General features: G+C 41.5%; 1 protein-coding gene across 1 annotated transcript; it reads left to right on the top strand.

Moving 5' to 3' along the window:
• LOC106919022 (SH3-containing GRB2-like protein 3-interacting protein 1) lies at window positions 1–24,443 on the top strand. Its single transcript, XM_088014843.1, has 24 exons — window positions 1–134; window positions 178–320; window positions 11,161–11,224; window positions 11,540–11,585; window positions 11,907–11,963; window positions 12,256–12,357; window positions 14,144–14,326; window positions 14,421–14,432; window positions 14,884–14,895; window positions 15,227–15,251; window positions 15,823–15,886; window positions 17,011–17,081; window positions 17,176–17,250; window positions 17,353–17,421; window positions 17,503–18,264; window positions 19,340–19,461; window positions 19,547–19,697; window positions 20,661–20,772; window positions 20,871–21,026; window positions 21,876–22,008; window positions 22,116–22,318; window positions 23,024–23,088; window positions 23,889–24,053; window positions 24,151–24,443. The coding sequence occupies exons 1-24, from the start codon at window positions 1–3 to the stop codon at window positions 24,171–24,173; spliced, it is 2,949 nt and encodes a 982-aa protein (XP_087870969.1). The 3' UTR covers window positions 24,174–24,443.
• Window positions 24,444–25,721: the final 1,278 nt, after the last annotated feature.

Raw genomic sequence — 25,721 nt, 5'->3', positions numbered from 1 at the left:
ATGTCTCATAGGAAGCCGGTGTTATGGAAAAATGAAGCTCAAGGAGCTGGAGCAACGCTGTCTGGACGGGGCCTGCAGCTTCGGCAGATAGAGGAGGGCGAAGACACGAGGCTCACCGGCAGGTTAAAAGCAGGGTCAGCTCTATGTAATCAGGGCTTTATCTAGAATCCTCTCCAGGGTCGCCAGTCACAATCAGGGTGCAGCGAGCGCGAGGAACGGTCTGGCAGACAGACATCCTCAGGAAACGTTCCTGTGCAACGGCCTCTCTGCCAAGGTGGTGAAAATGTTCCACCGTCATTCGTCAGAGGATGTGGCTGAGGGTAGGAGGGGGTGGGGGATCAACGGAGACATTACAGTCATAGGGAGAAACATGAAATTTACTTTGGCAGAAACGTCTCCAAAGGTCAACTTGCAGATTACTAAATGAGCTAATTCTGGTTGCCTGTTAAACAACCAGCTCATAGGGTTTTTTTTTGTTGTTGTTCTTTGCAAAGGAAGGATAGTCTGCGTGAGTAACACTCAGAGAACAGTATGTAACATGATATGTGGAGCTGCGCAACCGCAAGATCAGTAAAATTGGAATCCAGAGTCACTGTAATTTGGGAGAGAGCTGGTTAACCACTCCTTATAATGGATGGTGTTTCTGTTTAGCCTAAGGCGTTGAAGCTGAGGTCATATGCAAACAAGGCAGGTCAGGTTCTCGATCTGGTTCACAGCAGAATACTCTGACACTGAAGTCTACACCACAGACTATGTCTTTTTTTTTTTTTTATTACGATGTTTCTGTTTGGTGTTTTCCTGACTGCAAACAGCAAAACTAGATGCTGTGAGAAAGTCAGTTTTTGAAAAGAACAAGGCATGCATGAGTTTGGTTGAAAAGAAATGTTCTGAAAACTGTCAGAAGAAGATTACTAAACCCATTTGGTCAAAATAATAATCCTTTTCAAATGAAGGGAAGGTCAGAAGACCATCCAAACCAGCCTGGCCCTACGTGAAAAAGTAAGTTCTTAATCTTGAATTAACTGTGATTCACAACATTTCTGTTTTGGACGGCTGAGTTAGATTTTTCTGACAGACCCTGTAGGATCAAGAAATCACATAAACAGAGCCTGTCTATCAGTGTGAATTAAGGAATAAACCCTGAAAACATGATGCCTTCGTCTGAAGGGATTCAAGAACATGTCACAAACAAAGGTTTTGACATCTGCCTGACTAAACTGGGTAGCAAAACCTTTTCTGTTTTGTACCTTTAAGACATTCCTCCCATGAGTTCAGCTAAAGGCCTTTAGAAACATCTGAATTTACGTAGCACCTTCCCAGTGATACTGACATCTCAAAGCACTTTATGCTGGCGTTAGCAAAACGAGCAACACAGGAGCTCCATTCATTTTCCTTGACCCTGATTGATTGTACCCTTAAGAGCAAAGATAAGGAAGACTGTATTAACTTCTGTGGTAATCCCAAGAGGTTTCACATTGATGCATATTAAGGTATAATTGGTGTGTTAACTGTTAAATAGACAGAAGTGTTTTTTTAGGGAAAATCTCAAGTATTAACCCTGGAGTCCACTGTACCACTTTATTTGAATAACCAATCAAGTAATATTTAGGTTAAATGTATGTTTTTTCAACAACAACAAAAAAAAACTCATAAAAATTAAAACAACATTCTCATAATGTTCAATGTTACGCTCAATTTGTTCCAGAAGTCAGAATAAACTGAGGTGAGAACAAAGTCACACCCAAAAATGGAAGCATTCTAGCTGCAAGTGAGAAAACCAAGGCTTTGCTAATTGTTGCGGTGCTAACTACTACAATAGATGCTGACATGTTTGTCATATCTACTTATTCATTAAAACACAAAGAAACACTTTCACAATAGATATTTTACACTTCGCTCGGTATGATTTGAAGATATACAAAGTATATCTTCAAATCATACAGTGTTACTGAGTACATGTGCCAATATATGCCATGTCTACAACATTTCATATGTGCAACAGGCATACTGGATACTAAACTTGAGGTTGGTTGGCGACCTCTGACCTGGAATTCCAAGTTTAGCAGGCATTCTTGAATTTCTTCAACTTGGAAGATGTGAGTTCTGAATACAAACAAAATGCACCTTGATTAGACTTTCATGGACAAACAATTAACTCAATATATAACACTGTTTAAATATTACATGTGTAGTGATATAATGCTGTATAACAAGGTCAATGTCAGAGGGTTAACAGCTTTTCTTCAAACAACAAAACCAGTTTGTTCAGGTTAGCCTTTTTTACAGGCTCAAGCTACTGCTAGCCATGCCCGACATGCACATTTGCCCAAAGAACTGGTCATTCTAAAACTTGTTCTGGTCCTTTCTCCAGCCCATATTCATATTCCTGATAAAATTATTATGTAAGCCTGAACATTTTGGGAGCATTCCAAAACGCATAGTGGTGACATAATGTAACCATCCCTAAAAAGCAACAGTAGGCTAAGATAGAAATCTAAAAATGTGGTGTATGGGCAAACTGATGCGGGGTTTCAAGCAATTTTATTGTTTCTGAAACAAACATTTTGCCTATAGGACATGCACATGTAAATTTACTGGTGATGATTTTAGCTTTAGTTCGACCGTGTCTCCATTGTCACCGTCTTTACATTTTGTGAATGTTCCTTTAAAGGATTACATCATCCTTTTTTGCTCCTTTTCTTCCCCTGGTGATTCTCAGTGCTGAGCCTTTTCTGCCCAGAGACAATTGGTTAATTCACCGGTGCATAACACCGCCACCTCCCGATCCACAGTTCCCATCGCCGGCTGCGAGGCTGCTGTGTTTTTATTGGTGAGTTTGGGTTGTCATGGCATCTGACATCACATACCTCCATGATCGGATTACAGCGACGCTGCCAGCAAACTTCCACCACACAAACTATGTCATTTTCACAGCTCGTTAGGCAAATCTTATTTTTATTCACGGATGGAAAGTTCAGAGCACATGCAGGATTTTTAGATGTTGACGGCAAATCCCAAACTGGCTGGGTTAAACGCTGGTAAGAAAATAAAAAGTAAAATAAATAAAAAATTGAGGCGAGCATTTACAGGGTTACTCTGCCATCTAGTGGTGGAAATACAGAAGGAAAACCATTGAAATTTAGGAGCTATCCAGCTAAAACAAACAAACAAACAAACAAACAAACAAACAAAAAAGAACTATGAAACTCCTAAATTCTTTATTAAGAAATATTCACATATAAGTGTGTAAACAAAAACGTGTTTTCCAGATATTTCCTTCGGATTTTAATTAATGTCGACCAATATATTTCAGGTGTTGTGAACTGACATTTTGCATGCGAATGTGATAGTTAGCTAGTTGGAAAGAGTTTCATATATTCTAAATATTCTCAGCCCACACAAACGAGAGACCATCAATGTTATGTTTCAGTGTCCAGATCTGCTTCAAGACAGTCAAATGAGTTTTTATTTGAAACCTTTGGTAAAATTAAGATCCTCAACTTATTTTTCTCCTTTATTTATTGTTTTATTTTTATTTATTTATTTATTTTGCATGTAGAAAGAAGTTTTGGAACTTCCAAGCAGTTTCTGACATTATTTTTAAAAAAAAATTAACAAATAAAACCAAAAACTAAATATTCAAACAAAAAAACAATAAAATTCACATGCATACAATGTATCATCTCTCCTGAGATGAATTCTTTGGTAAAATGGTTGAATTGTGTGATGATGAAGATCAGACAAGCAGTCTGACCCAGACCTTTGTAATCTGCTATCTGCCCTCTTAAAGCTAACCAAATGAATTTATGATAATGGAGGACATTCTTGACATGGAGGTACATGATGTGTCCTGAAATTATGTTTTGAATTTAATTTTTTTTCCATTCCGTTTCTTTCTTTTTTTTTTTTTTTTTTGGAGCCTGTTGCTCGTTGGGCATCAGGGTGACCTCATCATCCTCAGAGACCAGGTAGGACTAATCATTTATTCAACTACCACTAGCTGCGTTTTCATTAACCACAAAATTACGCAAATTTAAAATTCGAAAATAAATTCGCTTAGAAACATGCCAATTAAAAAACAAACAAACAAACAAATGGGAAACCCTCCCCACCCCCTGTATTTTCCGATTAAAGTTTTTTTTCGGCCTTTTCTAAATTGATGCATTTCGCAAAACCGTCACGGAAACTTTCTTCACGCGAGTCACGTGATCAACGGCAGAACGTCACTACTGGCAAAAACGACGAAGAAGAACCAAGAAGGGCTAGTAGGATGACGGTTTGTTTTTGCTATTTCTTTTTTCTGGACACAACGTGGTACAGTTCATAAAAATGTGTGTCATTTGAAAGTATTGAATCTTAGCTCTAATGTAAAATTACCGACTCCCATTTCCTCAAAAAGCTGGTCGGTCCAACCACCGACTGTAACGGTAATTGTAATGGCTGCCATGATTTTTAACGACTTGTCGCGTGAATAAGCTTATTCGCGTGATTTTAATTTATTTTCTTAATTACTGGAAACACCGCAGTTGTGAAAGTTTTTTTTTTTTTTTTTTTGTTCAAAATTAGCAGATTATCGACAGATTTGCGCACATTTCCAATGGAAAGGCAGCTACTGCTGCTCCTGAATTCAGAGAGAAAAAGAAAACATTTATCGTAATGATTTGTCTTGGAACAACTAACAAATCTGATAAAGTTGCAGAAATGAAGTAAATAATCTTCCTCTTGCCAATTCGCTAACAAAGGCTAAAATAATAAAACCCACCAGCACCCCCGCGACATTATATTAATGCCAGAGGGTTTAACGTACTGTAAATGCACAGCTTCCCTCCCTGCTGGGACATCACATTAGAACCTGTAGTCGTGAACTCACCTCAGGCAACATTTACCTGACACACCAGCAGGAAAGCCATGTCGCCTTTCAGCCACCAGCAGGCACTCTGCGTCTGTCACAGCAAGCGGTCTTACAACCATAAAGTGTAGCTCTTATGTTTTCAGTATGAAAACTCAGGATGTTTTCCTTTTGTCCCCTAAAACAGAAGAGGTCACATGGAAATTCCTCCCCTTATGATTTAAAAATGATAAAGTTGATCAGTTTCCTTCTTTAATTAACCCAGTAAATCAGGTCAGTTGTGTTTACATGAATGGGGCTGTCATGGTTTGGTAGCCTTGATTAAAAATACTACAGCTTTACTGTGTCACCAAATGTATAGACATTTAAAACTAAAAGGTTAAATAACAATGGAAAATGTTAAGTACAACACAAAGTACTTGCTACTACTTTTCTACGTAGAACCACATTTATCAAGAGAACAGATTTTATTTTGTTTATTAAACGTGGCTAAATGTAATCGTTATTAAAGAAAGTGACTAATAGCTGTTCTAACAACGGAGAATGAATTTGTTCAAACGAGCCCAAAATAAAGTGCCTTTCTCTTAATACTTCAAACATGTAAAATCCCTTTTAAGTTTTGGATCTACTACAAATGACATTCGCTTCCAACAAAAATCAAGCAAAAAAAAAAAAAAAAAAAAATTGGACTTCTTTATGTGCTTGATTTTAGTTTTATTTTTACATCCTTGTCCTGCGCGAACTTTTGACTCAACAATTTTGCCCCACGTGTCAAAAAGTTTGGAGATTGTTTAATACGTTGCAATCACTCATTCGTCAACATTCATAAGATGCTCATTTTTTTCAGGGTTGTCACCTATACCTCTATTTTGTTATGTTTTATTATTTTTATGTATTTCCGTCATGCAGAGCAGCTTGATTTTACACAAACTGTTTCAATGAAAGGATCTCCTGCTACTCGTATCCTGTAATCCTTGCTGCCGCGACCTCTGACCCCTGGGTGGCTTCTTGCGTAAGAAGGAAAGCACACGGGAACACACCCTGGCCTCTTGCTAGGTAAGCTCATTAACAGCTATTGCTGGACGCTCATGCTGGCAGCGGGACCCAGAAATAGACCTCTCTGTTGACAACTAGATCAGGACGACGTGGTCACGTTCTCGACTTGTTGTTTTATCCGTCGTCCAGTGGCCTCGGGTTGTGAGACTTTTCATTGACATGTAGTTGTAGGAAATAACATTTGCAGATCAGCGTCTTCAGGTGTAGTGAGGTCGTCTGCATGAGAGATCAGAACCAACAGACAAAACAACCAGACATTTTCTCATCTTTAAAATTTCATGACTGCTGCCGCAGAAATGTTAGCTCCCACAGCAACGCGCCACATGCCTTCCTTGAACTACCTTCTCCTCCAACCAACTTTTAAATCTGGAAAATATTTTTAGCTGATTACATCTTTGTTGTTGTGTTTTGTTGCTGCACATGTCAGATAGAGTCAGGAAAAAGAAAAAAAAAAAACGGTCTGTCCTCTGCCACTCCCTTTTCCTTCTGGGCTAAAGTGAGAGGATGCAATAATTATAGCTGTCAGTTTTTGTCCTGCTGTGGTTGAATTGCTGTTGCTGTTTTGGTGCATAGAGTCCAAACAGCAGAAATACTTTTAAAAGGATTTTTAAGATTTTTCTTAGGTTAGGTTGTGTGAAGTTACTATCAGGAATAGTTCCCTTTCCTGTTGACTGTTTTAGAAAGATTTTAAAGGGGCAATGTTATGTGATCTCAAAACACAAAGTGCCATTTTATAGCTCACTGTTATCTTCAGTTGTTATGAAAATGCTACATATATCAAATATGCCTTAATGCGCTGAAATCGGGCCTCTGTCTCTTTAAGAAACTACTGCTCTTTCTGAAACGCCGCCTTCAGGAAGTCATCACAACATCTCATTAATCCTTGAACAACATTTTCACCAGCGTTTCACTGAGAAGTAGCTCCTATAAGTAGCTCAGTAGATGCTCAGTTCCACCAGGTGTTTGCTAATTGCTTCTGGCTAGTCTGAAGGAGCTGAGTGTGTAAGTCTCGGAGGTGGGGTGCTCTGTGAGGTGGAAACTGCAGCTGAAGTTGAAAATCCAAGTCATCTTCAATGTAACTAGTTACTACCTAACTCTGACTATCTGTCACACTAATTGAGATTAAAAGAGACTGATCTTTTCACAGATTGTCTGTCTCATAACAAACTATTGCGACATGGTGACAGTCTGAACAAACATGCACACATATTCTTTATAAAAGTTACATACTGCAGCTTTAATGTGCCATTTTTTTCCTTGCCATGAATTTTTGTTTCTTCATTTTATTTTACAAGTTAAACAAAGTTAATACATTGCAATAAAATCCTTTTCTTTCCCAGAGATTCATTTCTTCTTTAAATGTCCACTATGAGCTGGGATCTTTATTTTTTATTTTTTCACAGCTTGCATGCAGCTGCGTGTGTGCTCAAGGCAAGGAAAGACGGCGCTAACTAACCGAGGCATTAGAGGACAGCGGCCTGCCATGTGACCGTGCTTTCAGGGATTGGCTCACTGCAGATGTGACATCACAGAGCTTCCTCCTCCTTCTCCTCCCCCTCTTCTTCCTCCTCTCCCACTCTTCCTCTGCCTCTCTCTGCCCATCTAGCTCTCTGTACCGCTCTCTCTTCCTCCTCAGCATCCCACCGCCCCCCAGCCCCTCCTCACCCCTTCACAGAGATGGCGTGTGTCGATGCTGCTCAGGCGTCCGGGGCCTAGTGCACTCAGGGAGGACACCCCCCTCCCCTCCGTTCCTCCTGCTTCCCCCCGTATTCGGAGTGTTTATTCCCTCGGTCTGTCTTCTTGCTCGTTGTCCTCCAAGTGTGTCGCCGTTTGTCGTTGTGCCTCCCTTGTGCGAGCCCGGCCCTCTCGAGGGTGGAAGAAATCAACATCGTGCTTCACAGCGGTGGAGGGAGGTGGGATGAGCTGTGCACAATTAGCCATGCCCTGCCCAGGCTCCGTTTTGACCGCCTAGGTCTTTCTTCTTCTTCTTCTTCTGTCCACGTGTGCACCCCAGAGGGCGACGTAGGATGAAAATCTGCGACTATGATGCAAGGTAAACGTTCCGCGCAGTGCCTCTTCCACTCGCAGTTCTCGCCACGTCCCCCTCTTGCCCTCTCGTGTCCCGCTGGGTCATTAAAGCTAGTGAATCCGTCGGTGTGATCCGTCGTGCTGCGCGGAGCGAAGGAGGTATGTGCATGACCGGTTTAGCACCATGGCTGCAGCAGTGCGCGAGTGTGACATTGTGTGTGACAGGTTTACAGAGGGCAGTGTTGTGATGTAGGTTTAGCGTGTTTCCTTTTGCACTGCTGTTTTTGTATGTTTTAAGACGGTACGTCCACCTTGTAGATAACCGATGAACAGGCTGCTCTGGTTTCAGACTGTCTGGTTTCCGTGTCAACATCAGTTGATAGATGGATATCACCCAGTTTGCCGTATGCAGAGAGTTTTTGCCATGCACTTCCAGCCGCCTGGTGATGGAAGGTAGCTAATATTAGCAAAAGGCCTGCAGTCATCCTGCTGTGATGATGTGCTCACTTGTCATGTGGGAATCCGCACTCAACACAGACGTCTGTAAATTCATCGCTGTTGCATAGTCCCAGAAGAGTATTGAACTTTTCTGCAATTTTTCAAGTTACAACTGCAGACTTAAAGCTGCGGTATGTGCACATTTTATTAAAGAAACGTGTTTTTTTTTTACATGTTATTTAGCTTTCACCATGTCTTGACAGAATAATATCAGCCAGATAATCTGTGAAAAGATCAGTCACCTCCACATCCTCCCTGAGCTACAACAGCCGTCAGAAGAAATGCACAGCTCCCGACCAAAAACAACCAATCAGAGCCTGGAGGAGGGCATTTGCGCTGTCAGTCATCCTTGTGAATGCGCTGCTAAATGTGCTAAAGCCAGAGAAACAGGAAAAGATCGTACAGAAAAAGAGTTTATCTGCCCTCATCTGTGGAGATGCTAACTGGCGTTACCGTTCACGACAGGCTTTGCTGACGGGGAGAAGCTGCATCATAACATTACTGCAGTAAACTTGGAGCTCATCTTGTTTTATTTGTCATAAAAGGATTATCTAAATCATAAGTCTTTCCAACCTGTGCCAGAAGCACAGTGGATGCCAAAGTTATGACCTGTGATTAATTTTTTCCTCTAAGAAACAGTAGTTGGTTTGGTAGCTGCTGAGTTTTCTTCTATCCTGGGCTGTGGTTGGAAATTATTCTGTTTTGGGAATCAGGTTGACCTTTTGTAGAGATATGTATCCACTGCTAGTAAAACAAAGAAGTATCTTTAATGCTATAATATCTGAAAGACGAGTAAGTGAAGGACAGGCTCAACGTCTCAACGCTCTACTGCCTCCAGGAGGTCCAGACTCAAATGGAGGTCAGATCAGTTAACAATGCAGAAAAGATTAACTAAATGCCCTTATTTAATAAAAACAAATTCTCCATGTGAGTGAGTCAGAGATTTGCTCTCTTTTATCCAAAACAGAGAGTAGTGAAAACTGCTTAACACGTCAAGTTTCAACTTACTTTTTGTTGTGCTGCGTCTGCAAAAAGCAAAAGTAGCATTAACTGAAAGTTTAATGTTGGAAATTTTGTCATTTGCGTTTAACATGAAGTCATTTGTTGACAATATAATCAATGTTTAGTCTGTGCTCTTCAGTTCAAAGTGAACCTAAAACATTACATTTCATTATTCCCAGAACTTCCGTCTATGAAAGAAAAGGTAATGAAATAAAATCAGATATTAACAATTTTACAATAAAATTAAGCGTCAGATCTAAAGTGTACTGAGACAAGACGATGTAAATAAAAAACAAGCAAAGTATGTAATCTGTACAGAAATCAAAGTGAATTAATTTTTAAAGTGTGTCTTAAATCTGATCCAAACTGGCATAAAGGAGACCCTTACTCAAGTGTATTTATAGATTCTTAATGTTTAATGAGCCTCTCCTCAGGCGGGCCTCATAAATGGGTTACCAAAACAAATCTTGCTGGAATACAAAGAGTGATCTGCATAGCTGTGTATTCAGCTCCTCCCATCATTGTATTGATAAATACAATGATGAATGATGAATACAATGACTGAAAAACCAGTCTTGTAAAGTGTTGTGTGTTTACTATTGAGATAAGGTTCATGGGGTGAGATGTTTTCTGGCACTAATCTGATAAACAAAATGTCATACCTTACCACACCATGCCATGTTATACCAAAACATACCATACCACACTATGCCACACACATACCATGTAATACCATACCAGGACATACCATACTTTATTCATAAGACTTTAAAATGATGCTTGGCTGACCAAAGCGCTGTACAACATAGGCATAACCCAATAACCATTACATAATTTTAAAAAACACACAAAATAAACACAGTAAGTCATTCAATGTCCGTCACCCACTGAATTAAAAGCCAATAAATAAAAGTGAGTTTTCTTGCCTCGTTTGCAGAGGCAGTTCATTCCAGAGCAACTGAAGGAACGATTCTCCCTAAAATATTTTGCCGCCTCCATGCGTTTTCTGAAAGGGCCAATTAAATAAAGGTAGTAGAAGTCAGCCCTCCTCTGTTATGCCTCTGATGCACCAAGTGAGGTAGAACGTGAGAGACATGATTTAAATTTGAAGCATTTACTCGACCAACAGCAGGATTGCTACAGTAAATTTATCCACCATTGTTGGTACGGGGAGATTTTATGCATAGTGTTGACGTCGATGTCACATGACTCCTCCGGTCACATCCTGCATTGCCAGCCCTTTGTTTTTTTGAGCATGGAGTTATGTGATTTATGAATGGTCAGACAGAGCTCAGAGGCGGCTCATGTTTGACTGAAACATTTGGCTAAACAGGCTACGGAAATCTGGATCCGCATCGTTGCTCCTCTGTCATTCCTTGAGCACCTCTAGTGAAGCCTTACTTGACCTTAGCTTCGGTTTTCTTTCTGTTTTATGTAGTAAATAAGGGGGTGAAATTGAACCATTACCATTTCAGTCTGTGCTGCAGCTTTCTTCACATAGTGGAGAGTTTGTTCCAAATCGATATCTTCATTTAAACAGAAATATTTCCAACTGTGCATTTCCTCTTTTTTTTCTGGAAAATGACATTCCTCCAAGGCTTACTACACTGTTAATCCTGTTTATTTGCTGTTGAATAGCTTTTATTGACAAGGCTATTGACTGAATATAAGGCACTCAAGCTGTAAATAATATTTACGATGACGTTCCTCTCCATTTTCTGCATCAGGACTGAAAAAACGAACCAGGAAAGCCCTGGGCTTACGGAAGAAAGACAAGGACACAGATGCAACGTGAGTTCGCTCTGATGCCTCCATATTTATGCTGCAGGGGCCACTCTCTAAATGCAGCCTAATGACTGAGACAACGAAGCAAAAATGACAAACTGAGGAACTTTATAGACAACCTCCAACATCCTTGTGTGGAAAGCGTTTGCTAGATTTCAATATGCTTATACACAATACAAGAAAATATTTCAGAGTAAATATTTTTGCAAAGTAAGGAACATTTTGTAATCTGTCAGAGTCAGGCGTTATTTACAAAGCAGTCATTTTTAGCAGGTTTGAATGTTTTTCTCCGGTGTAACTCGTCTGTCGTATTTCAAACAGGAGCTCACCTGACAAAGAGGGAAGCGAAAGCGGAAAGAAAGGAAAAGTACGTACAAAGAATGCTTCCTATGTTTGTGGCCATAAACTAAAACATAAAAAAAAGTCAGATTCTTCCATTTTTTTATTTGTAAAACAAAGATTAAGCCAAAATGGAAGAAGTATGAAAGAAAATAAGCATATCGTTTATTATTGAATGTCTTCATTCATTTTCTTTCAAACCTGGTGCTGACTCAGCATGTCTGTCTTTGTCTCGTCTGTGTGAAGAAGTTGGTTGCAGATGCCTTGTGCGATGCTGCAAACCTGCTTCACCTGATTTCCATTCACTGCGAGAGGAGTTTTTAAACAACCAACATTGCTTTTGTTTCAGAAAAAGGCCAATGGAGCTCCGAACGGTTTCTACGGGGAAATCGACTGGGACAGATATGTAAGTCTCCGCAGCGCATGCCTCGTTTGTCTACCCACAATCCTCTTGCTGTTTGCGCGTTCTGAAGCGAGCCGACGCTCTGTAAGCTCTGGGATGAAATGGTCCCGGCGTTCGTGTCGTGTGAGTCAGGCTTTTAAATACGCTGTGTGAAGAGAGTTACAGCTGACCGTTTTGGAGCTCGGCCAGCGAGCTGAACGTCTCGGGCAAGACATCTGTGAAGCCAAACCTCCGTTTGCGACAGCACCTTACTCTGCCTCTACCGCTCCGTTCTCTCTCTCTCTCTCTCTCGCAGGCCTCACCTGACGTCGACGAGGAGGGTTTCAGCCTGCGGCCCGGCGAGGGAGAGGATGATATCCTTTCAGCGAGACGAGGACAAGCGGCGCTCTCAGAACATGTCGCTTGAGACGCTATTGACTTGTTTAGTGGAGTGACTCTTCAGCTGAGTGCCGTTTAGCGTTAAATGAGACCAATCGATGGTCGTTCCCGCCCCGCCACCCCTGTATGTTTGTCTCTGCAGTCGCTAAAGAGACAAAGGAGCATTAAGGCAGGCGAACACTGTGATCATTCCGCAACTCTTTAGTCACTCCTTCAGCGTACTCCGCTCTACTTCACCCACTCAGCTGTTATAACATTCACCTTTTTCAGCAGATTTCAGGAAGCTTTTAAATCATCTAGAATCCTTGAAGGCTAACTAATTCACCTTGAGTGTAGTTTATACTACAGTATATATCTACTTAGACGATGTTGAGAGAATACCAAGTGCTTTTTAAATAACTTTTATTACTTTTTATTTTTTTTAAAAATCCCTGTTTTCATGATGTTTTTGACCAGAATATCAGTTTTACGGCAGAGGTTGTTGACACCAGGTCTGTCGTTCAGCTACGTCACCTTTAACAAGGACAGATTTTAACACGTTAAAAAATTTGAATGCCATTCATCACATTTTTCTAGATTCAAAGGCAGAACCTTTGTATTTGCATGTTTCTGGTACGGCCATTAATCTGACGCACATGTGAGATCCAGAAAAGACAGTGATGGATGATGAAGCTGCTTCTTTTGGCCCACTGGGGGTTAAAATTGGCTTCATAAAACAAGCTGATGGGAAGCTGGGAAAGGCTGTTGTTGCAACTTAAGGAAAATGTCAAGAGGTGCCTTCTTTTAGTTAAAATACGAAAAAAGTGGAAAAAATGACAAGTGGTGTTATTGTGTCGTTACTGTAAGTAGGACATGCACAATGTCCTACTTTTTTATAGCTTGACTTTTTGAGAGTAGAAAAATTTAACCATTACGTCTATGTCAAAATCTTATAGGACAGACACCGTACGAGGAAAACTCTTCCATGCTAACTTTAAACATCTCAAACCACACGTTGTACTACTTCTTCTACTTAAATATATTTTTTTGGTTTTCAGGAAAATGTTTAAAGGTTTTGGCCTATACAGATTTCTGCTTCACTTCAGCCTTTTCGGCTAATTTAAGCTCATCCCTTCATCTCGTATGATCAATGGGCACACACACGGACCGGTCCTTGAGACCTTGTCATGCAGGACGAGTTAGAACCAGAGCAGGACCAAAACTACGTCTTCTGTTCTTCCCTGTTTTCACTCGGGGTGTTTTCACACCTGATAGTCGAACCGATGACTCGGTTCGATCTGGAACCAAAATTCCAACATTTGCGAAGTTTTCAGCTGATGCTGTTTGCTTTCACACATGCACTGTGTCAAACGATCCAAACCACAGGCTGGTGCTGGCCTGTGGTGGCGCTGCACCAAGAAATACTAAAGGAAGAGACATGAAGATGAAGAAGACGACATGAGCATAATTTCCTTTGTCCCAAAATGTAAACGAAAGTGGGATAGCATCAGATTTTAGTGGTTGCATGATTTCATTTCTCCCACTAGCACTATCTCCCGTTTGTTTTGGTTGTATTTACCCAGAATGCCCTGTGCCTCCTCCAGTCTGCTTGTAATTCACATCTGCATTCAAACCACAGCAGAGTTATCTTCAACTGAACCGAACCAAGACCTACATATTTATTCGGACCAGAGTTCGCCTTTTTGGTCCGAGTCAGATTTTGATTGCGCATTCACAGCTCGCAAAACAAACCGGACTTTCTAGGCTAACAAGCAGACAGCGAGAGCAGCTTCAGGTCGAATTCATCACACTTTGCCCTTGACAAGCCTTCACTGGCTTCCAAAGAAAAGCACTTCTTCTCCTCCAGCGACTCGGACGACGACGAGGACAGCAAGAAAAAGTTCAAAATCCGGATCAAGCCGCTGGTGGCGGACAGCGCCCGGTGCGTCCCCCCATCGATGGACGAGCTGAAAGCCTCTGTGGGAGGTCTGGCACTCTCTCCTTCCTTGGTGAGCTGACATCGACAGAGTTCTGCTTCATGACGTCTGTTTCAGGGTCTTACTGTGTTTATTCTTTCTGTCAACTCACTGCTTTCCTTTGTAGAGGAGAAGTCCGGTAAGCTCCTTGTGTTTGTTTTTTTCTTCAAATGCCTCACCATCATAAAGGAGTGTGGTGGAATGTCATTGTCTCCCTGTTTGTGCATGTAGATTCTGTTTTAACATGCCCCTTTTTAGCACTAAAACCCACCACTTGTTTTTTTTTCTGTTAATTCTTTCTGTTTACTTAAACTTTACTTCAACCTTTCTGGCAAAGCACATGTTTGTTACATAATGCAAAGTAAGAAAAGGACACACAGGAAGCTGTGAACTGGTCTCAGTTCAGCTTCTGCATGCCAAGTGGGCTGTTGCAGCGTGATTCGACGTCGACCAAAGCGTTGCATTATGGGAGCTTTGCGGTTGAAGTAAAGAAGATGTGTTGTGTCCAGTTTTAGTTGTTGTCCCGTTGACTGATTTGTCACTCACTCTCTGACCCAGGTCTGTTCTCTCTTCCTTTTTGCTGGTCTCAGAGACGCAGTCCGGTGAGTTTCTCTGGCTCCACCTGCTGGTTGGAGGCCTGAAAGACAACCTCCTGTTAAGTTGTAACAGTGCACAGATCACACAAATGGACGAGTATTTTCACTGATCATTTAGAACAAGAAGCATTCAAAAGGTTAACAATGCAGTGAATAAAGCTGATGTTTTCTAATTCAAATAGAGTATGAGAAATACAATTATATTCAAACCATGACTGAGTGATTCTACGTGACTGTAGAAATAATGTTTTGATGTTATTTCTTTAATAGATTTATCAGAATGCACCGTAGATGATTTGTATTGCTAACATCTGTTCTCTGCTTTTCCACTTTGCAGGGGATGATGAAAAGAAACCTCTCATGTGAGTACATTTACTTGCATCAATATTTTATTGTTATGTATTATTATGTTTATCATTTATTTATTCACCAAATTAGGCCATTGTTTTGACTTTTACTGCCTTACAAAAAATTATAACCGGCTGGAAACAGTTTGAAAACACAATCTTCAATGCAATTTATCAGTATTTTATGAGAGAGGGCAACACAAAGAGGTATATAATTGGGAAGCTGAAGAAAAGCAATACTTGTTTTTCTAAATTTAAAATGTTTCTTGCATTTCAACTCAACCCTTTCACTCCAAAATCTGATGGAGCCGCAATCTTTTGCAAAATAGCTCAACCTCAGTAACAACAGATAAAGAACATCTTTAAGGATAATCTCTCAGCAATTTTAAGCTACAAATTGCTTAAAATTGTTGGAAAAAAAAAGTTGAAAAAAATGTTCTTTTTTGTTTCAACATTTTCAACAAAATGTTGAAGAGAAAAGGAAAACTTCTTGTAAGGCAGTGTGTATCATTACACTTTATATTGGTCACTTTGTCAATCTTATCAATTTCTTATTTAGTTGGTTCAATAGTTTTCGTTGCCATAGGTGAAGAGATTGCCCGACCCAGACGTTCGACCCCAACACCAAGTTATGCATCTGAGATGCCAAGGTCTGTGATCCTGCAAACAGCTCACAAGTGAATATTTTAATCAAAGCCCTACTAGAGATAATATTCCTACATGATCTTCAAAAGTCTGGACAAGTCTTGAGTTGACTTTTTATTGTTTTCCAATGTCTGGAGAGGTTTGGAAATTTAGTCTGGAAAATATTTTGAGTTACCATTCATTGTATTTAAATGATAAAAACATGAATTTTTTTTTTAACAGTGATGGGCTTTTTCCATTGATTTGATTCATGAAAGTTTCATGAAACATTCTGGAACTTACCAGGTGCAACCTGCCTGTATAATGAGGTGACTTGTGACAAGGCACTTATCCAGAACTTTCATGTAATCTTTATGGATCTTTTCTAGAACTTTAGCTATTTCTGAAACTTTCATGCACCTTTTCTAAATGTTACCATCGTCTTGTAGTTCTATTAAGAATTCATGCAGCTTCTTTCATTTAACTTACCTTGAAATGCTTCGGTCCTTTCCCAGGATCTTGCTGTAACTTACTAGCCATTTGTGAGAACTCACCTTGTTCCATGAATCTATCGAGATAACTAGCTATCATTTAGCTATCTAGATAAATAGCTTTCCATCTAGCTATCAAGTTAGCTAGCTATCTAGCTATCTAGCTATATATCAAGCAAGCACCATTCTGGATATCTACCTAGCTATCAAGTTATGTAGCTGTCTAGATATATATATATAGCTATTAAATTAGCTAGATATCCAGAGTTAGCTATGTAGCTATCTGGCTGTCTATCAACATAGCTAGCTATCTGAATATCTATCTTCCTATTAAGTTAGCTAGCTATCCAGTTTAGATAGCTCTGTGTATCCTACATAGATAGCTAGCTTAGTTAGCTAGCTCAATGCAATTTCAGAGAAAGTACCAGATAAGTTCAGAAAAAGTTCCATGGAAGTACTTAAAAGTACATAATTTCATAAATTTTATTGCTGAGAACATAGTTCAGCTGTACTCAGTCAAGAAGAACACATATGTTGATGTAAAGTCCAAACTGACATACCTAAAGATGATCATTTCTGATCAGATCACCCAGAACTGGAACTATGTTGGCTCAGATGAATGCTGGCACTGTTTTAGATGAATGTGTTTTCTCTTGCAGTGCCACTGCGCCGCAGAACGTTCCTGCTTTGTTCAGGCTTCCTTCAGACAGCAGATATGCCAGATATGACGGTCTGTCTTCCACTAATTAGACGTAACTTCCTATATGTGGTTATGTGGTGTTTCCTGCTCAACTCTGTCTTCTTATTTGTTGCGGCACCGTCAGTAATCCGTAGCGATGCATGGGGAGAACCCAGACCGTGTTCAGAATCCCAGCTGAGCCGAAGTTTTCCAACAGGAGGTGAGTAGGCGGACCTTTGTTGTGCCAGTAAATCCAACTGATCTAATGTGTGTGTGCGTGTTTGTGTGTGTGTTTGGTGATGCTGAACTGTCTCTGTTGCAGCTCCTCCACCGCTTCCTCCAAAAAACTTCCCCTCCAGAGGTCGGTACGGCTTTCCATCAGACCTGGCAGGTAAATTTCCTTCTGAATTCATCGGTGGAAGTCGGTCTCGCGCTGTGATTTAACGGCTACTGTTCCAACTCGTTCTTACAGCTGATCTGCCCAATGGCAGGGCGGCACGCAGCTCCGCCCCCATCTATCTGAACGTCCTGTCGCCGGCCTCATACCGGGGGTCACCAGGCCCCGACCTGGACGACGTGTTCGGCCCCGCCGACAGCCCCAGACCGAGGGAGGATGCGCCGTCTCCCAGATGGGTCACGTTCACGGACGATCGACCTCCACCCCCCGACGAGCCGGCTCCCCCGCCACCACCGGACTCTCCTCCCCCGGACACGCCCACCTCCACGCCTTCCACGCCCGGCCTCTCACCTGGACCGCCCCCGAACGAGCCCCCTCCTTCTCCACCGTGCTTTTCCCTTGGCTCCTCCCCTCCTTTCACTTCGCTAGACTCGCCCCCCTCCATCGTTCTTGGCCCTCCACCCCCTGATGAACCAGCTCCCCCCTTACCTCCCGACTTCTCCCCTTCCGAGTCTCCTCCTGCTTTCCTCGAAGAGGAAGGAGTCGACGAGGAGGTTCTACAGTTCGCAGGATACGCCTGCGCCCCTGCTCCCATCAGCCCCGTCCCCCCTCTGCCGGCAGAGCGGAGGTCCCCGCGGGCGGCGGTCACGTCTCCTTTAGCCTACGGGACTCTGGGAGGAAAGAGGACTCCAGAGGGAGCGTACCAGAGAGATGAAGTACCAGAAGTGACAGGCTCTCCCAGAGAGCTGACACCCAGCTTCAGGGGAACGCCGCCTCCTCTTCCTCCATCTGCGTACCGGTCCATCATGTCTTCCCCTGGGCCCTACTCTGGCAGCAGTGAGTGTTCTGCTCTCTTTGTAAATATGAAGCCCATCTTCAGGTGAATTTAAAGGGGCAGTGTCATGTAAAGTTGACTTTTTTAAGCCTTACACCATTATTTTATGTTGGTCTCTCAACAAAATCATACCTAGACTGTTGCTTTGACTCTTTCATGCATGTTTGAGAAATCCTTTAACCTCCTGTGGCAATTTTGGCTTCAGATTGTATATAGGGGCATTATTATGTGTTTTCCAGGCACAAAGTCCTATTTCATTTCATATCACTATGTTACCTTTAGTCTTTTGTCAAAATGCTCCATATATCAAATGACTTTAAAGAAATATGACTTTGTAATTTAACACCTTGAAATTGGGTCTCTGTCCCTTTAAAAACTCTTGCTATTTCTGAAACTCTGCCTTCAGGAAGTTATCAAAACATGGCTCCTCTATTAAACCTTTAACAACATTTTTACCACCATTGCACTAAGAAGTAGTTCCTATGATGAGCTCAGTAGATGTGCAGCTCCGCCAGATGTTTGCTAATTGCTGCTGGCTAGTCTGAAGGAGCTAAGTGGGGGCGTTGTGGTTGAGGGCCGCTCTGTGAAGGTGGAAACTTGGAAGCTGCTGCTCAGAGGAGGAGCTGAGCCTAGAAGGCGGGGCTAGGTCCACCCAGGCGTTTTTCACAGCTGAATGGTTGCCATGGGAGATTAAAGGATTTCTCAAACATGCGTTAAAAAATCAAAGCAAAACTCCAGGTGTGTTTTTGATGACGGAATAACATTATTATTAATGATGATTTTACATGATACCGCCCCTTTATTGAAAACATTTTTGACCTTTATTTAACCAGTATAAAACTCCTTGAGATCAAAGATCTCCTAAGAGTGTCCTGACAGCAAGACACAGTTAAGTTACAGTAAACGTGGTCCAAAGTCAATAACAATAGCATCATTAAAATAAAAAACTACTTCCTTTGTGTGTTTTTCTTATGAGTTTGGATTTCTGTAGATTTAGAAGTTTGTAAACCTCGGATCACTTGATTTTTGACTCTGACATGAAATAAAGTGTCACCCGGACTCTGCTGTCCCCTGCAGGCCCCTCGTCTCCAGCCCGCCCTGCCACGCCTCAGTCCCGGGGGAGTCCGGTGCCTCCTCCTCCTCCTCCCCGTCCGTCCTCGCGACCGAAGCTGCCCCCGGGGAAACCAATCACAGACCTGGTGCGTAGAAAAACTCCCGGCTTCAGCCTGGAATCTCTCACTTTTTCAGGGTCGAGACCGAGCAAAGCTCCGTTCTCTTTCTCAGAGTCGGCCTTTCAGCCCCCCAGTTTCAGGAAGCCCTCCGCCTTTTGCCCCCCTGGCCCGCGCCGAGAGCTCCTCCTCCCTGTCCTCCGTCACCTCGCACAGCGCGGCTTCTACTCCCACCTTAGGGCGGGACCTCAGCATGCCCACCGCAGGTACGGAGGCTGCCGCGCGCGCCTCGCCACGGCTCCACGTCCACACGCCGTCTTGCCTCTTGTCGTCATGTCCTTGCCTCACTGTCTTGTTCGTCTCATGACTCTCTCCTCCTCATGTCTCCGCCCCACCCAGAGGCCTCGCAGCCTCTGGTTTGGTTTGACCACGGCAGGTTTTATTTAGCTTTTGAAGGTGAGTCGCTCTGCAGAGCAGCAGCAGCAGCAGCATCATGAAACCTCTTCTTCATGTTCTTGCTGCCCATCCCATCTCCTACTCACCCAGATCCCTGAGTCGTGTGGATGTGCAGTGCTGGTCCCAAGTTCACCAACGCTCACCATGAATTTCAAACTAATTTGATTAATTGATTACTAAATCAGTTGATGATTATTTCAACAATCGATTCATCGCATTAATCCGATTAATTGTTTCAGCCCCAGTGACCATAAAGCAACTTCAGAGAGTTTCAAAATCTAGGACTGGCTGTTTTACCTACCAAGTCACATCTGCAGATTAACAATAGTCACCCTGTTGCCAACTTAGTGACTTCATTGCTATATTTTGTAACTTTTCAGACAAAAACAAAAAATGTGTGTCAGCCAAAATTGGAATAGGCAGTTCAGGATTTTTAAAGATTGGTGATCGGCACCCCTACTAAAATATTAGTGGTGACTGGATAAAGTAAAGCCTACACATATAGTTATAATGAGGATTACTTAAAACTCACTCTAAACTTTTAAAACTACTCAAACTGTTTGTTAAATACATTTAAAAAATTTTTTCCCATGTATTATTTAAAATCCCAAATGAATCATGATGAGTGTATGTAAACTTCTGAGCAACACCTTGGATAGTTTGGTTTAAGCTTCACCTGTTATCTTTTGTTGCTCCCTTTTATAGATTTATTGCAGCAAACGCTGCATTAGAAGATTTCTGACAGCCGTCTTTTGGTTTTATGTCCTAACCAGGCTGCTCTAGAGGCCCCAGCCCGCTCACCATGGGGCCCCAGGATACCCTGCCGGTCGCTGCTGCTTTCACCGAAACCATCAATGCTTATTTCAAAGGCGCTGATCCCAGCAAGTAAGCAAAACAAAAAAAAACCCCAAAAAGACATGAATTCTCTCAGTATGACTGATATTTCACAGTTCGGTTTGTGTTTCCTTCTCCGTCTGCTGCAGATGTGCAGTGAAGATCACTGGGGAGATGGTCCTCTCCTTCCCTGCAGGTATAACCCGGCACTTCGCTTGCCACCCGACTCAACCCGTCCTCACCTTCGTCATCAGCAACTACAGCCGCCTGGAGCAAGTCCTGCCCAATCCACAGCTGCTCTGCTGGTGAGCTTCAAACACAGTGAAGTTGCCTTTTTTTCTGGGCCATGAAATCCAGTTAATGCTAAGATTTGGGGGCTACATTTCTGTGCAAAGGTGTTATGAATATTTTAGTTTGATTGTTATCGTTTACTCCTGGGATGTTTGTTCCAGATCAGTGGTGCGTAGAAGCTGAATGCTGTTTGTCTGTGTTTGGTTCTGGTTCTGGAGAGGCAGAGCAGTACCAGAACCAGAGTAAGAGCTGAAGATGGGCAAAGTCAAAGTCCAGATCCAAAATGAAGAGAATCTGTTGCTCAACCTGATAAATGAAGTGAATGGACAATAATGTCATTCAATAGAAACTAGTAGAGGAAGACCTTAGGCTCCTTGTTTCAACCGGACGAAATACATATGCACGCCACACTTTTCAGGTTTTTGTTTGTAAAACAAAGTGATGCATTTCCAGTAGCTGCATTTCCACTGACCATGTCATTGTGTATTTTGACACTTAGAAAATAATTGCGCTTAATGGAAACAAAACCATTTTGACAGAAACGTCTTGTTTTTCGATAAAACATTTTTGTTGGGGTGCAAAAAAATTATTGCACCAATTTTTTTTTTTTTTAATTGGTACAATATTGATTGAAGTTTTGCACACATTTGTAATGGAAACACAGCTAGTTAAGCACTACTTTGTGTCGGTCTGTCTCGTAAAATCGCACTGAAACACACTGAAGTTTGCGGTTAATCGTTAAAAATTTTGCAGAGCGCTGCGGCCGACCGTCTCGGACGCGGACAGGAATGATTTGTGCACATGAATTATCCTTCTATGATCCTTTTATGCCTGAGCGGAACATTGTTCTCGTCGCTCTGCAGCGATGGCGCTCCAGACGGTGTAGACATCAAGGAGTTCTGGGTAAACATGCCAAACCTGATTACCCATCTGAAGAAAGTGGCAGAACAGAAGCCTCAGGCGACATACTACAACGTGGATATGATCAAATACCAAGTACAAAGTGCCTTTTATTTTTCTTCTTTATAATCTCTCTAACATTATTCCTCTTATTGAAGACATGAACTGTAGTTCACGTATTCCTCTGGGTGTTTCCCCGCCAGGTGTCAGCAGAGGGGATCCGGTCCACTCCTCTGAACCTGGCCGTGAGCTGGCGGGGCGATTCCGTCAACACCGACCTTCGGATAGATTACAAATACAACGCGGAGGCCATGGCCGCCCCGGTGCCGCTACACAACATCCACTTTGTGGTTCCGGTGAACGGAGGCATCGCCCGGCTGCACACCATGATCCCCCCCGCCACATGGTAAAGGTCACTCAGAACCACTAAACCACAGCCAACCTACGAATTAGCCTCACACGAGAAGTCAGTTTTATTGATTAATTAAAATTTTGGTTTTTGAAGATTTAGATTGTTTTGGAAATGTTGATTTTTCTTTTTTTCATTCAGAGCAATGCCCGAATGAAAATTCCCTTCTGTTCAGTTTCGACTTTGAATTCTGGTCAGCTCTCAGTCTAGGAGCCAGGCTAAGATGTTTTTCTGTTTTTAATTGTGAGATTAAAGTTGTAAAGCTACAAGAATGCAGTTGTTACGTTAGGAGAACGAAGAAGTGGTCATTTCATGAAAACTCCAACATGAAAAAATAACAAAAAAGGAATTATCTGAGCTTTTTTTTCATTAAATTAACTTTTTTTTCCTGTAATTTTTGCATTTTTTTCTGTTAAAATTTCATCCTTATCCTGCTTTTGTTATGACTATATTTTTTTTAATTGAACAAAAGTTCTGGTAGCCTGGCCCTAATAGTCATACGACTATTTTCTGGTATGAAAAAATTGCAGTCTTAATTTTTATACCATATTGTTCAGCCATACAATAAGTAATGGGCTTCTGCCATCTTTGCCACCTAACATTTCTTCTTATCGTCCAGTGAATGAAGAGGAAAATATGCAGGTTAATCCACAAGTCTGTTGAACATAACATGATTTTTTTTTCGTTCTCTCTCTCATTCAGGAATCCAGAGCAGCAAACGATTCAGTGGAAAATCCAAAGCCTGTCTCAAAGATCTGAAAATGGAGGCAAGTGTTGTTTTTTTGTTCATTTGTTTTTTGGTTGAAAATCACTTTATCTTTCCCTAAAAATACAGTCATTGGAAAAAAAAAACTGAGGGCACCTGAACTTTTTCTGTAGCATTTCTCATGGAATTCAAATTCACATTGTTCTTCAGTGAGTTGAGTGGAGGATCACATCATACAGTAGCTCAAGAAATGTAGAAATGTTACCTGAAATACACAAAGCAAGCATTTTTTTTTTTTGCTTTACTGCATAATATCAGACTACAAAATTCAAGCGTGTTATGTTTTCTTGTACTTTTTTCCTAAATCTTACACCTGTGTTTTGTTATTTATGTCACTTCCTGGTGTGGTTTGGGTTATTGGCTGTGATTGGTTATTTTTCATCCGAGCAATACAGCAACTGGATGAGAACAATCTGTCATTTCCTGCTGCCGTGGTTGAGCTACATGCGCTTTGGAGTTGGTTTTGCATTTGAAATATACGTGAAATTTCACGCCTTTTTGGCCTCGTTGGTGTTCCGTATGTGAGGAGCAGAAACGTCAGAGCAAAACGCACCAATGGAGTGTGAGTTATAAACGACCAATACCACAAATTATTGTTTGCTTACATTGATATATGCGGTCACACCAGATTCACTGCTCACCCGCATTGGTGGCACAAAGGCAGCGCCATAGAAAAGTGAGGAAGTCTCCAGAAAACGATCACAATCCAAACCCAGGAACCTCAAAGGAATAAACTTTTTTTTTTTTTCCAATGACTGCAATGCTCTGTTACGCAAAGTCAGACATGTGCGTATTGTGTAGGAGTAGGGGCTCTGCTGGGCCGGTTCCAGATGGAGGAGGGTCCCTGTAAGCCGTCCCAGCTGGCCGTCCAGTTCACCAGCGAGGGCAGCACGCTGTCCGGCTGCGACATCCAGCTCGTCGGGACCGGCTACAGGCTGTCTCTGGTCAAGAAGAGATTCGCTGCAGGTCGGCTCCGAGTTTGTTTTCAATTTCCAACCTTTTGCGTCAAGATCCTCCCAACCTGTTGATCCTCCTGATGTGTTTGTTGTATTTTTTTCAACAGGAAAGTATTTGGCAGATAATTAGCGAAAGCTGTTGATGAAGAGCACTGAGGAAATGTGGCTTTTTTGACTGTGAAGACTAAGGATCCATCTCACGTTTAGTGCTCTTGACTAATTCTCCTCAGCAAACCGTCGGCGTGAACGGTGGAGGTCTGCTGCAAGAACACAGTTTATGCAAGCTAACACAAATCATCCTTTGTGCACCTCAAATGGAGTTAAAGACGAAGAGCCGCCAAGTCTTTGTTGTTTTTGTGTAAAAAAAAAAAAAATAATAATAATAATAATAATTGTAACTCATTCAGTGAATCCAGCCTTATTTATTTAGTTATTTATTCATTAGTTGGTTATTGCTGTAGATGCACTGCAAGAGGTAACGGGAGTTGATTGTATAAAGTCTAGAACAATCTGAAAGGTGGAAAACTGGATCTGGTTGACACGGCTAAGTGAGAGTCCGTGTTTTCATCCAATCAGAACCGTTCCCTCTGTTTTCAAGCCACTAATTAGCATTTAGAGGGGACATGATGAGGATATGAAATTTGCCGTGCCTTGCAAAAATATTCCTTTTGCTGTTTTCGCGTTTTGCGTCGTTAAAACCCAAACTTCAAATGGATTTCGTTGGAATTTGACCTAACAGACCACCACAAAGTAGAGCCTGATTGCGAATTGGACGCAAGTGGATGGTTTTCAATTGCTTAGCGAATAAAAATATGAAATAAAACCCACCTCGGTGAGTTAAGACTCCAGAAAATCTGGTTTTCGCTGCAATTGCGTCTGCAACCCATCTACCAGCTCTGCACATCTAAAGTCAGACATTTTTGTTGGTTCCTCTTTGTAAAATAATCTAGTCACTCAGATTCAATTGAACATTTTAAAACAGGGATCTGCAACCTTTACAATCCAAGAAGCAGCTAAATACAACTGGCTTAGAGCCGCTAACGTTACAAGAGACAACGTATATTTTTTTCATGAATATCTACCATTGGTAATTTGATAGCTTTTTTTTTTGAAGACTTGTCTTTTTATTTCAATTTTTGGTGTTTAAACTAAAGAGAAAAGAACATAGATAAATTTTCCTCTGTGGAAAATGGTGCAAAGAAAGTACAGTTTCCAACTTCAGTACAAGAATAAATGTAAATCATACTTTTGGGGTGATTCTGTTTTGGGAATTCAATGTAATTACGCCACAAAAAACAACTGCTGAGACCTGCATTTGTTTAGCACAGCTATATTTAAAAACATTAGCTGGTCCTTTGTCATTTTTTGCCTGCGGCTGCCAAGTTTTACCGTAGTGACGAGCATGTTGTGCTTATGTTGATCTGTCATATAAAATCTCAAAACATTTCAGTGAAGTTTGATGGAATGTGAAAAAATATATTAAAACGTTTATATAAATCAAAACACCAATTAGTAAGAATGTTTGGGGGATTTTTCTTTTCATAATTCTTGAATTTGGTAAAATAGCTTTTTTTTCCTTACTGCGTCGAACTTCCTGAAAGCGTCAGATTTTTCATCTCCTGGTGTTTTGATTCAGAGGAATAAATTGGAATCCTGTTCAGGATTGGCACAGACTTAG

This window comes from Poecilia mexicana, unplaced genomic scaffold (genome assembly GCF_051168715.1).
Source record: "Poecilia mexicana isolate PSO_F unplaced genomic scaffold, ASM5116871v1 scaffold_17, whole genome shotgun sequence".
Lineage (NCBI taxonomy): Eukaryota > Metazoa > Chordata > Actinopteri > Cyprinodontiformes > Poeciliidae > Poecilia > Poecilia mexicana.
Note: the sequence above shows the minus strand (reverse complement) of the source record. Positions and strands in the feature narration are given on the sequence as shown.